This window comes from Gorilla gorilla, chromosome 1, assembly GCF_029281585.2.
Source record: "Gorilla gorilla gorilla isolate KB3781 chromosome 1, NHGRI_mGorGor1-v2.1_pri, whole genome shotgun sequence".
In the NCBI taxonomy this organism is placed as follows: Eukaryota; Metazoa; Chordata; class Mammalia; order Primates; family Hominidae; genus Gorilla; species Gorilla gorilla.
The window spans coordinates 177,872,184-177,885,832 of NC_073224.2; the positions used below are offsets into that span (position 1 = coordinate 177,872,184).

At 41.0% G+C, this 13,649-nt stretch overlaps 1 protein-coding gene across 8 annotated transcripts in view; it reads right to left on the reverse strand.

Annotated features, from left to right (window-relative positions):
• The window catches only part of PATJ (PATJ crumbs cell polarity complex component), a 415,136-nt gene that overhangs the window by 39,415 nt on the left and 362,072 nt on the right, over positions 1-13,649 (reverse strand). For all 8 annotated transcript variants that reach the window (XM_055362067.2, XM_063698171.1, XM_055362138.2 and 5 more), the window contains 5 exons: positions 9,833-10,026; positions 7,405-7,552; positions 6,873-6,959; positions 2,783-2,897; positions 1,017-1,054 (listed from right to left, as the gene is read on the reverse strand). In XM_055362067.2, coding sequence (XP_055218042.2) covers positions 1,017-1,054; positions 2,783-2,897; positions 6,873-6,959; positions 7,405-7,552; positions 9,833-10,026 — 582 coding nt within the window. The remainder of the gene's footprint in view (positions 1-1,016; positions 1,055-2,782; positions 2,898-6,872; positions 6,960-7,404; positions 7,553-9,832; positions 10,027-13,649) is intronic.

Consider the following 13,649-nt stretch of genomic DNA (forward strand, 5'->3'; position numbering starts at 1 on the left):
AGTCTACTTTCATTAGATATCATCACACAGGAGTCTGAAAATCAGGGTTCGACAAATTTATGAATGAAATACATCTTATATAATCTTCTCAAAAGGGGAATTTAGCAACATGTATAAAAGCCTCTAATAACAAGCTTGGCTTTTGACCCCCAAATTTCATTTCTAGGAATTAATCCTGAGGAAGTTACTCGTGATTTGGGCAAAAATATAAAGATGTTTTACTATAAAAGATAGCAAAAATTGAGAAATATGCTAATTGTTCAATAATAGGAAACTGGTTAAGAAACTTATAGCACATTTGGCCGGGCACGGTGCCTCAGGCCTGTAATCCCAGCACTTTGGGAGGCCAAGGCAGGTGGATCACGAGGTCAGGAGATCGAGACCATCCTGGCTAACACGGTGAAAACCCGTCTCTACTAAAAATACAAAAAATTAGCTGGGCGTGGTGGCAGGCGCCTGTAGTCCCAGGTACTCGGGAGGCTGAGGCAGGAGAATGGCATGAACCCAGGAGGTGGAGCTTGCAGTGAGCCGAGATCGCGCCACTGCACTCCAGCCTGGGTGACAGAGTGAGACTCTGTCTCAAAAAAAAAAAAAAAAAAAAAAAAAGAAACTTATAGCACATTCATAAGATGGAGTACTATGAAATCGATAAAAATCATACTATATGCTCTCAAAAAATACTTATTTAGTATGTGCCACATGATACCATTTTTGTTTTATAAAACTTTACATGTACAGGTTAAAAGACTAAGATTGAAAAAAAAATAAATAAAAATAAAACTTACACATAGCACAGAATATAGTGGATGAGATTTGCCAAAAAATTCATAGAGGTCATCTCTGTGCTCTACTGTACTTTTCTAAGTCTATTTATTGATGTTATTTAGACCATATTTTTATCTCAGTAACTTGAAAGAGCACACTCACAATCCAATAAACTGTACTGGGGAAAATGTACATTTAGTGCAAATCCAACACAAACCAGAAAAATACATATAGCAAAATGACTGACTTACCCTGTTTATCTCAACAGTCCTTGGTTCCACATCTGTGCCTATAAATAAGCAACACAATTAACTTTTTAATATTAAAAAATAATATATTTAGGATATAATATTGCCCCATGAAAAATGGTTTCATTTTCTAGGTCTTTCAAGAGAAGACACTAAAGCAAGCAGGTGTTGTACCCTTCCTCAGCATCCAAGCTGGTAGCCAAGTCACCAGGGGCCATGTCCTCTTTTTTTTTTTTTTTGACACAGAGTCTCGCTTTGTCACCCAGGCTGGAGTGCAGTGGCACCATCTCAGCTCACTGCAACCTCTGCCTCCCAGATTCAAGCAATTCTTCTGCCTCTGCCTCCAAATAGCTGGGATTACAGGCGCCTGCCACCACGCCCAGCTAATTTTTGTATTTTTAGTAGAGATGGTGTTTCACCATGTTGGCCAGGCTGGTCTCAAACTCTCGACCTCAAGTGATCCACCTGCCTCGGCCTCCCAAAGTGTTGGGATTACTGGCGTGAGCCACCGTGCCCGGCCTGCTGTGTCCTCTATTTTAAAGAAGTGCTCTCTGTTTGAGATCAATGTGGCCATAACCATTTGGTCTGACAAAAGTGGATGGGCTATATAGCAGCAGCTGCCTGGAACATGGTGAGTAAATGCTTGGAGGATGACTCATTTTTGTGTGTGTGTGGTTTTTTTTTTTTTTTTTAGACGGAGTCTCACTCTGTCACCCAGGTTGGAGTGCAGTGGTCCGATCTTAGCTCACTGCCATCTCTGCCTCTTGGGTTCAAGCGATTCTCCTGCCTCAGCCTCCCAAGTAGCTGGGATTATAGGCATGCGCCACCATGCCCGGCTAATTTTTGTATTTTTAGTAGAGGCGAGGTTTCTCCATGTTGGCCAGGCTGCTCTCAAACTCCTGACCTCAGGTGATCCGCCTGCCTTGGCCTCCCAAAGTGCTAAGATTACAGGCATGAGCCACCGGGCCCGGCTGAGTCATTTGTGTTTCATTGTACATTTTTTTCTACCTTAATCAAAGATAACCCTCCATTCAACAAAAGACTTAAAAGGACCCCTTGTCCCACCCTGCCCCCAAGGATATACACACTTTTTTTTTTCTTTTAACTGGCCCAATTTTCCCATAGAAGGTATACACACTTCTGACCTTTCTCCAGTGACCTGTAATTTATTAATTTTCTCTTTGTAAATAATTTTATTTTACCATGCACTCCAGCTTTCTGCTTTTCTGTTTTTCAGGTGCTTTGTGTTGTGCCACTGAAGGAATTTCTTTCTTTTTTTTTTTTCCTGGAGACAGAGTCTTGCTCTGTCACCCAGGCTGGAGTGCAGTGGCACGATCTTGGCTCACTGCAACCTCCACCACCCCCGCCAGTTTCAAGCAATTCTCCTGCCTCAGCCTCCTGAGTAGCTGGGACTACAGGCGTATGCCACCATGCCCGGCTAATTTTTTTTGTATTTTAGTAGAGACGGGGTTTCACGGGGTTAGCCAGGATGGTCTCGATCTCCTGACCTCAGGTGATCCGCCTGCCACAGCCGTCCCAAAGTGCTGGGATTACAGGCGTGAGCCACCATGCCTGGCCACCACTGAAGGAATCTCTGTGGCTTTCCTACCTTCAGAACGCGCCTTTCAGAAAGCTCAGCTTATGCGGCCAAGCTCAAAAAATTAAAAAACATTTATATTAAAGAAGACTGGTTTTTAAAAAACACATTTTTTTTTTTTTTTAAATTTGGGTAACAGGATAGTTTTGCTCTGGGTGTGTCCGTGTAATACCTGAATTTTTCTGGGAAGGATCTGAAACTCTTTTTGTGCCAACCAGGTTTTGCAGGCCAGTGATGACAGGAGCGAAGGAGGGATGACAGCTGCTGTGTGCACTCTGCTGACTACCCTGAAAGAAAGACCCAGGGGTCACCTGTGTGCAGACACTGACTTGACCCCCTAAATGCATACTTATCCATTAGTGTGCCAATTACTGATGTCACCATAACCCTCTAACAGAAAATCGTGAGGAGGCCAGGAAAGAAAACAAAAATCACCCACACTATTCTCTTACTACCTCAACCCAATCCCATTTAGACATTTCCTCCATTGCTTTCTCCATTATATGTGCTTTTGTATATGGTTTCAATCACCAAGGTGGAGACCATAGAATCATTTCAGCTGTTCTTGCTCCACATAAAATCAAAACCATTTTCCTAGGTTGCCACATAGTGTTTATGTATATGTAGTCAGCTAATGGGCACTATGTTTCATTTGGGGTTACAGTCAACCTTATTACCCAAAATGTATTATGTATTTTGCTAAAACAAGTATAATAAGACCTTGATTAGCAGAAACCTGCCAAAATAGAACCTTCAATTGTGGGGAAAAAAGTACCAAATCTGAAGGGAAAAAGGCTTGTTTTAGGGATATATAACATTTTTTTCTCAAAGATTTTCCTAGAATCAGTAATAATTTAGTCCAATCTGCTAGATCTCCATTACCTGTCCCTTTATTCATTTAAATGAATATGTGAGGTTAATACTGTGTAGTCTTTTAAGGGTAGTGGCTGTTCAACAAAAACTGTATACATAGTGAAGGGCCTTTCTTATATAGACGAAAACATTGCAAATAATGAATATTTTTTTCTACCAAATTATTCCGCATCAAAATTTTAAGCTAAGCCTAAGATCACTGTTATCAGTTCATATATTATAATTTGGTCCATTTTCTTAACTCTATGATGAAAGTTGTTTAATATTTTAATTCCTAAAATATGAAAACCTTCAAATATATAGAAAAGCTGAAAGAATTATACAAGAGACATCCATATAAATAGCACCTAGATTTCACAATATTTTGCTATATTTCCTTTATCACATAGTCATTTATCTATTCATCACTCATCTTTTTTTAAAAAATTCATTTCAAAGTAAGTTGTAGATCTCAGTATACTTCATAGTGGCTATATACATTTAAAGGAGTGTTTTTATACTACTTTTCCTTAAAGGATATGATTTAAGTAAATGGTACTATAATAGATAACTAATCAGAACTGAGGAAGTACAGCATATTATAACTTTTGCCTTTAAAAAATTTCAGAAAGATGTGTTTGCCAAGACCTTTATTGCATTGTATTGTAATTTTTGAGGAGTCTCCCTCTGTCACCCAGGCTGTAGTGCAGTGGTGCAATTTCAGCTCACTGCAACCTCCGCCTCCCAGGTTCAAGTGATTCTGTTGCCTCAGCCTCCTGAGCAGCTGGGGTTAGAGGAGCCCACCACCATGCCCGGCTAATTTTTGTATTTTTAGTAGAGACAGCGTTTCACCAGGCTCTTTGGCCAGGCTGGTCTTGAATTCCTGCCCTCAAGTGATCTGCCCGCCTCGAACTCCCAGTGCTGGGATTACAGATATGAGCCACCACGCCCGGCCCCAAGACGTTTATAAAAGTACACTTTGCCTGACTGTGTTCCCTTAGTTGGCTGAGGAAAAGATCTCGCAAGTATTTTTTCCTCTGTGGAGTAAGGAAATTTCTTCCTGGTTTGGGGGAAAGTCATTTTAAAAAAAGACACTTGGTGGCCCCAAAGCTAGAAGTTATTTCTCTCTTAATGAACTCACTTTCTATGAATTAAGTCAAGAGCTTATTCTCCTTAGCGCTCAAAAGAAGGCATTGATCTCCCTATTTTGTAACTGCTCAGAAGGAAATCTGTGTTCCTACAAGATCCTGATTTTTAAAATGGGTCTGGATGTAAAAATGTTTGGCAATGGAATCTTGTTTTTGCCCACCAGGGTCAGTCTTCAACTCATCATGATGGGAAGACATTTCCTTTTCACAGTCAGCTACCACCCTTCTTCTAATTAGCCAAATAGGGCAAACTCTTCTATCTCACCCATAATTTTAAGCACAAGGTGATGATAAGATATATTTACTGTTTTTAAAAATTGAATTAAACTCCTACCCTCTGAAATTAAAATTCTGTGTAAGAAGATTAGGGCAAAGTATTTGATACTTTGTCCCAGGTTTCCAAAATATGACAACTCACATTCATATACCAGATAAGTGGAGATGATAGGTTTTTTTTTTTTTTTGATATTTAATGATGTAGCTTCTAAATTTGGTAGTTCTGTCTTTGAGTGTGAACTTAAAAATTATGAAGATGCGGCTGGGCGTGGTGGCTCACACCTGTAATCCAGGCACTTTGGGAGGCCGAGGTGGGTGGATCACCTGAGATCAGGAGTTTGAGACCAGCCTGACCAAGATGTTTTGAAACCCCGTGTCTACTAAAAATACAAAAACTAGACGGATGTGGTGGCGGGCACCTGTAGTCCCAGCTACTCGAGAGGCTGAGGCAGGAGACTCACTTGAACCCGGGAGGTGAAGATTACAGTGAGCCGAGATCGCGCCATTGCACTCCAACCTGGGCAACAGAGTGAGACTCTGTCTCAAAATAAATAAATAAATAAATAAATAAATAAATAAGAAGATGCTCGCATACATCTCTCAAGAGGGACAGAAATCCAGTTCTATCCACTACCTTACCTATCGATCAGTCCAAACTTTTCTTAAATCACACAAACACCTGTTACCTCTTTGTGCCTTTGTGTATGCTATTTTCCCTGTCTGAGATGCCTTTTCCTTCTTTTCCTCAAACTCCATTTGGAGTGAGATTCAGTGGAACCTCCTCTGTGTAGCTTCATTCTAATCTTCTGTATACAATAAGGCTTTAATGAAATCATTCAACAAAGATGAGTCTTCCATTAAGGAAGAAGCCTGGCTAGACAACTGTTTCATTTGTTGATATAAGTCTGGTCAATATCATCACTAACTATTAACTCATGGAATCCTACAGCAGCACCATGTCTTAGATATTTGCTGCCCATTATGTAAGCCAGAAATGAAAAAAAAAAAAAAAGTGTTTCAAACTTAATATGGTGTTTATTGGGTTTGACTGCTTTGAAGATTCCCTAAGACAAGCCAGCTAGTCTGTAATCCTATTTGAACAATGGTATTTTCCTCACTCATTTTTTAACACCAGTGAGGAACAGGAGGCAGCTAATAGCTTTCCAGAAGTACCTGTGTGCTAACTGTAAGATCAGAGCATCTTCTGAACAAAGGCCTTGGAGAGGCTTCAGAAATAAGGCAACCAGGGAGGGGACCAAAAGTCATGCTTTTAACCTCAAAACTAAGGCGACCTATCCATAACCCAGAGAGGAGACTTAGGGGTCACATGTAAGTTTCTATAGTCTCATTATGTACCACATGGGGCTAACCATACAGTCTACCATCTTGATTTTGTCAGCCATTACAATGAAAAAAATATAGTGAAATATACTCTGCTAAAAAAAAATGGCACTTACATCAGCTTTGCAAATAAATATAAGATGTTTGCTAACCCACAAAATATCACCCACTAAGGCCTCCCTCCCACAGGAAAAACCCCCACACTTGGTTCTCCTAGGAATATGCCATTAATTGCCCTCGGCATGTGTGAGTGGCTAGTCACAAGTTAACTTTATAGCAATATTTAATTGAATGAATAGAACAATGTTGTGCTAATGAGGGTCAAATTGCCACCAGATGTTGCCTTTTTTTTTAAATAAACACAGCTGTGTACATGCATGCATAGGCAATATAGAACTAATAGTGAGAGAGAAACGTGCTTCCAAGAAAACATTTGTAAGCAATAAAGGAGAGAAAAATCTAGGGATTAATGAATTTCCATCCCACCTTTCATTTTTATTTCAAACACATGAAAGTTCACTAAACTTGGTGCTGTGAATATGCTGTACATTAGATATTATTTCCAAACAACCATTTATTAAATGGGGAACTTTCTCCCAATGGGGGCAGAAGAGTGAGTCAGTCTGTTGAGAAGCCATCGACAACCTGACTGTTCTGTGATGTCTTCCTTGCGGAGGTCCAGGAACCAGCTCGGAGTCTTCCAATCTCTAGCTGCACAAGTCCCTGTGCACACTTGCAAAGGCAAGAAAAGAACAGAAATGAAAAGTAGTAGCATTTATATTCTGAAATATCTTAACAGAGCCTCTCCCTGCAGCCACGAATTATACAAGGGTAATGAAAGCAACAGGCATAGCCCTAGAGAGAGGAGGATGTGGCTCCTGGAGGGCCCATCTCATCAAACGCATTTAGAGAACAGTGATGGATACTTAGAATTTTCACAAGTGTGAAAAACTTGCTTGTGAAATCCCAAAGCAGGTTCCCTTTCATTCTGTTAGTCAATATAACAGAACTTTCTTTTAAAGCTATTCTGGCTCATTTAAAATAATCAGAGATTAAATTTCTAGTAAAAACTAGAGTTAGTATAAAATCCAACCCATTTTATAATCAAGCTAGACTGGAACAGTTCCCACTGGACTTCAGTTGTGCCAGCTGGGTAAAAAGCAGCCTAGCAACTCACCTTGAGGATGGTGGCCACTGTCTCCTGTGAGGCATTTCTCATGTCCTCCCCATTCACAGATAAGATCTGATCTCCCTGAATCAATCTCCCATCCAGGTCTGCGGCTCCGCCTTTCACGATGTCAGAAATAAACACTCCGCTTCCATTTCTGTTAATACCATACAGCAGTGCAGTATTGGCACAACCTAATATTTCCATGCATAATACGTGTGTGTGTGACAGGATGCACACACATATGCTCCTTTCTTCTTCCAGTTTTGTTTTCTTTTTGTTTCTTTCATACCTTTGTAATTTGCCTTTATCAGCACTTGGAGCTTCCTCATTTTTTAAATAGCTACATACTATTCTATGATGTTTCATAATTTCACTTACCAGTAGCTTACTGATGGACATACAGGTTATTTCCATTCTTTAACTATTGCAATGAGCAATGAATACTTGTAAGTATATCTTTAAGATAAAGTCCTGGTGATGGAATTGTTAGTCAAAGAAAATAGTGACTTTTGAGAGCTATACATCTCATCCTTTACAATGCAAGTTTTTGTGCTAAGGAATGTAAATGTTCCTTACAAACTCAACCTGAAATACTGACATTCACTAAAAGCAAAAAACATTGCTGTAAATAAAACCGCACCAGGTATACGTATGTGTCAAAACAAGAAAGCAAACTTCAACACTGGCTCTGTCAGTTGCTCTGCACCCAGATGTGCACTGATTTTTGTTTAGAAATGTAAGAGACTCAGCTTTTTTTGTTTGGTAATGCATTTTCAGAGTGATGGTTCTATGGTGCTGAAGTAAAAAAAAAATGAGATTATGACAGCACAATACTTGGCCCAAAATCAGTACTCAAAAATTGTAGCTAATATTTTTATTTTAATAACAGCTTGGCCTGCTGGACAGACACTAGGCTAGTCACCAGAGGTCTGTGAGGGCATATAACATAACATGCATAAAAGCAACTTGATTTCTTCCTTAACAAGATGGTTGATACACTTTAAGGCCATATTAGGAATACCTGGAAATCCTATAGCCCTGTTGGGATAAATACATACTAGATACCTAAAAGCCAGTAAACCATGGAAGCTAGGCTTTGTTTCAAGCTATTACTTACCTTTCCAATTCACTGCAAGAGAAACTTAGTAATATTATCCTGGAACAAACGACTGTTAAGCAGTACAGACTTCATTTTTCTTTATTTAAAAAAATTTTTTAGAGACAAGTCTTGCTATGTTGCCAGACTGATCTTGAACTCCTCACTTCAAGCGATCCTCCCACCTCAGCTTTCCAAAGTGTTGGGATTACAGACATGAGCCACTATGCCTGGCCTAGGCAACATATATTTCTTTTTATTTATGTATTTATTTTTGAGATGGAGTTTCGCTCTTGTTGCCCAGGCTGGAATGCAATGGCGTGATCTCGGCTCACTGCAACCTCCACCTCCCAAGTTCAAGCAATTCTCCTGCCTCAGCCTCCCAAGTAGCTGGGATTACAGGCGCCTGCCACTATGCCTGGCTAATTTTTTGTATTTTTTTGTAGAGATGGGGTTTCACCATATTGGTCAGGCTGGTCTTGAACTCCTGACCTCAGGTGATCCACCCACCTCGGCCTCCCAAAGTGCTGGGACTACAGGCATGAGCCACTGCGTCTGGCAGCAACATATATTTCAAAAGAGTAGCTTGGCCACTAGGATCTACCTACCTACATTTTTGGTGCAAACTATTACTTTGGGGACATCTTTCTTTTTTCCTTTTCTTTTTTTTTTTTAATTTACAGATGGGGTCTTGTTATGTTTCCCAAGAGGCTCAAGTGCAGTGGCTATTCACAGGCATGATCATAGCACACTATAGCCTTGAACTCCTGGCCTCAAGTGATCTTCCCACATAGCTGAGACAACAGGTACATGCCACTGTGCCCAGCAGGACATTTTTCTTCATAGAAAACTACTATCATGAAGAATTATGTTTATCTCTTAACTATGTCTACTCAACTAGTTTCAACATAGTATGAAATTAACAGTATGACGAAAAGCAATGTTCCATGTTAATTTCCATGTCGAAGCAATGTTCTTGACCCAACATTGGATAAATCTCATTCTTGATGCTAGCTATTTCTTGGGTATGGTTGCTTTAATCAACCTCTGCAAAACTCCGATCTTAGTAATTCCAAGTGAAAGAACCTTGCTAGTTGTTCTTACTCTGTACAGAAATATATCAGTCTGGGTTGATTGGACTTGGAGTTCTATCTTGATATGACAATTTTTTTGGTAAGACCTTGCTCAGAAATATGACCCATGTTGTCAAATTTTCATAAATATCTTATTTTTAGAAATCCCATCACTACTTTACATTAGGCTTTCTCTTTCAGTGTTCACAGGCATCAGAGCTCTGGATGAAAAAGGCAGATCCCAACTCCCACAGCACGTCTTTACCGTTTCCCAACGATGCTCAGGCCCAGGCCCCGGCCAGCTTTCTTCTGCAGATCCACAGGGAAAATCTCCAAGTTCTCCTCATCCCGGTAGTGTGCCTCATCTCTATACACCACCAGCCGCACCTTCTGGGGGGTCTGCCTCAGGGCTGTGATGGCTTCTTCGTGGCTGGAGTTCCTCAGGTCAACCCCATTAACCTGGAACAATGGGCATCCTGAGCTGGGCTGCTGATGGCAGAGGCCTCTGCCTGCTCTGTCTGCTGAATCTCCTTGATCTAACCAGTAAAGAATCTCTAGAAATTTCCAGCCACAGGTAGTGACCACGAGCAGTATGACCTGCTTTGAATATAAAGGAGATGGCCCTTAAAATATCCTACCCAACATGTGCACAAAGGGTGGATACATGATAATGCAATTTTACATAGCTATAAACTTTACTGTGAAATCAATGAAAGAGACAGGAGAGTGTGCACGCAGGGACTTAACTAGCTCATTTAATTGAGATAAAAGGGAAATAACTATTAATGTTTAGTCAGCATTTTTAGATTCAGTTTGCTTATTGGATTTGACATCTTCACTCTCATTTATTTGTTTATTTTTTAAGATAGGGTCTCGCTCTGTTGCCCAGGTTGGAGTGCAGTGGCATGAACGCTGGTTTACTGCAGCCTTGACTTCCCAGACTCAAGCGATCCTTCAACCTCAGCCTCCTGAGTATCTGAGACTGCATGTGTGTGCCACCATGTCTAGCTAATTTTTTAAATTCTGGAGAGATAAGGTCTTGCCATATTGCCCAGGCTGGCCTCAAACTCCTGGGCTCAGGTGATCCTCCTGCCTTGGACTTTCAAAGTGCTGGGATTACAGGCATGAGCCACCATGCCTGGCTGACATCTTCACTCTTATTTGCTCACATCACAACGACTTCATAACAGGCCCAGAAGGAGATGAGGGAACAGTATTTCCAACAGCATTCAAGACCCCTTGAAGTCTTCTCATTGGAATCTGGTTCTCAGTGAGCACAGACAGGACCATGCATTAGAAAGCAGTGTACTGAAAAGAGCACTGAGTAAAGCCAAGTCATGTAATCTCTGAGCCTCTGTTTCCTTTTCTGTTAAATAGACATTATAGCCAAATTATTTATTCTTTAACTTAAATACTTCTGCAGTGCTTGTGTGCTAGTCTTTTATGAATATTTACTCATTTAATCCTTATACTAACTCTCTGAAATAGATATTGTTATTATCACCATTCATAGAGGAGGAAACTGAGGCACACAGAGGTTTAGGGACTTGACCCAGGCTACACAGCTAGCAGGTGGAGGAGCCAAGATTTAAACCCTTCCACCCTCAGTTCCTATTCCATGCTGCCTCATCATTAACTCTTAGAATGGGTTACTGGAGATCCCCTGTCACAAAGAAAGTCAAATACTGACATTGGTTAGTAAATTTGATATGAGGGAGAAATCGAGGAGCAGAGTAACCTTGGATTCAAAGGAAAGAAGTCAGGGGTGGTGATTCCCTCAAGGTTGCAGCTAGGAAAAGAGTCAAATGAGGGGAAGGATAAGTCCAGCCCACCAGGCAGATGGTAGAGTGCTTGAGCTCCCCCAAGATGTCAGTTCCATTCCTTATTCTGGTCCAGCCCTGTGTGCTACTGGAAGGTCAAGCCAGCCTCTGAACCTTTGTTCCTTTATCTGTACAATGAAGCAATGGTCTAAGGCTTTTTCTTTTTTTCTTTTGAGATGGAATGTCACTCTGTCACCCAGGCTGGAGTACAGTGGTGCGATCCCAGCTCATTGCAGCCTCTGCTTTCCGGTTTCAAGCAATTCTCCAGACTCAGCCTCCCGAGTAGCTGGGATTACAGGGATCAGCCACCACGCCTGGCTAATTTTTGTATTTTTAGTAGAGACGGGGTTTCACCATGTTGGCCAGGCTGGTCTTGAACTCTTGACCTCAGGTGATCCACCAGCCTTGGCCTCCCAAAGTGCTGGGATTACAGGTGTGAGCCACCACACCCAGCCCCTAAGGCTTTTTTAATTCTAACATTCTAAAGACTAAGGACCAGTGGCATAAATAATGATTACGGGAAAGGAGAAAGGAAGAATGAACCCTTCTTGGAGAAGGTGACTTTTGAACTGTCATTTAAAGCTGATTCTGTGAGCCAACAAAATGTTTAAAAGCCTAATTTCCAAGCTGCTGTTTATTTTCTGGTATATCTTGGTGGCTTGTGTGTTCACTTAGATGAGTTACATCCAGAATAACAGTGGTAAAGAACATGGGTTTTGGGCTGGGCACGGTGGCTCATGCCTGTAATCCCAGCACTTTGGGAGGCCGAGGCAGGCAGATCACGAGGTCAGGAGTTCAAGACCAGCCTGGCCAACATAGTGAAACCCCGTCTCTACTAAAAATACAAAAAATTAGCCAAGCCTGGTTGCAGGCACCCATAATCCCAGCTACTTGGGAGGCTGAGGCAGGAGAATTGCTTGAACCTGGGAGGCGGAGGTTGCAGTGAGCAGAGATTGTGCTGTTACACTCCAGCCTGGGCAACAGTGTGAGACTCTGTCTCAAAAAAAAAAAAAAAAAGAACATGGGTTTTGGATATGGATGCACTTCAGTTTGAGTGCTGATTCCAACTTCCTGGCTATATGAAACCCTGTGTAAATTACTTAAGCCAAACTTTTGCCATGTCATCTATGAATTGGAGGTAATAATATTTACTTAGTGTTGTGAAGATTAAATGAAATAAACCCTGTAAATCATTTGGCACAGGGCTTGGCACACAGTTATATCCAATGTAAGTTAGAAGTTGGTATTTTACAAGGAATTGAAGTAACTTCAGTGAAGGCTGTTTTTCCTCTCAGCATGATCATTCACTGCTACTTTAGGCCAATGAATACATTTTCATTGTCTGTGAATGAAACACAAAGAGGAAAAGTGTATTTCCAGGAAATGTGGTCTGAGTTGATTATTTTCCTGTATTCCAATAGATGGCACACAAGACCACTTCTGTCACTCAATAAAAAAAACCCAGTTACCTCTATGGGTGGCAGGTGAACTTTCTAAGCCTCTAAATACTGTTCGAAAGGCCCTAACAAATATACTTTTAATTAAAAGCATTGTCATTAAGCTCTAATATTACAAAGCAATTTCTATTAAATTCCAGCATGACGGTATCTGCTCGGATGGAAGTGATCTAAGTTCATGGTTTCCATTTGCTCCTCTGAGAATCAGGAGATACCACTAAATGTGCCGATAATCATGAGAGAAATATCATGGCGTGGCTAGAACATTGTGGGGAGATGTATTATGTAAGTGCCATACAGAAGCACAGTATGCATTATTTAGAACATTGGCTGTAGAGGAAGAGGGGTGGAAATAGCAGGACTTCCTATTTGAGAAGAAAGGCTCCAGGAAGACCCAGTAGTCAAAGGGAGACTACCATATCCCTTGGGTGGAAGGGCCATGTGGGGAAGTGGGTGAACCCAGTTCTTGAGAAGGAAAGAATAACAAAGCTAGTGCAGCAGTTCCTCCATATTTTATTGCATAGGGAAAATCAGATGTTAACTCTCTACTCTCTTCTGCTCCCACTTGCAGACAGCGGGGAGGGTATGAGAAGGAACTGGCCTAAAAGGAGAACCAGAAAGGAGACACAGCTGATGCTCATCATATTAATAGAATCATAAATCTTGCCATGCCAAAACATTATTCGACCCTATCTTTGGAAGCAAAATCTGGCATGTTCTAACCTTAACATGAGGATAGTATTAAAACCATGACAGGCCAATTTGCGGAATGCGGAGGACTCTCACGAGTGGAAAGGGCATTGTT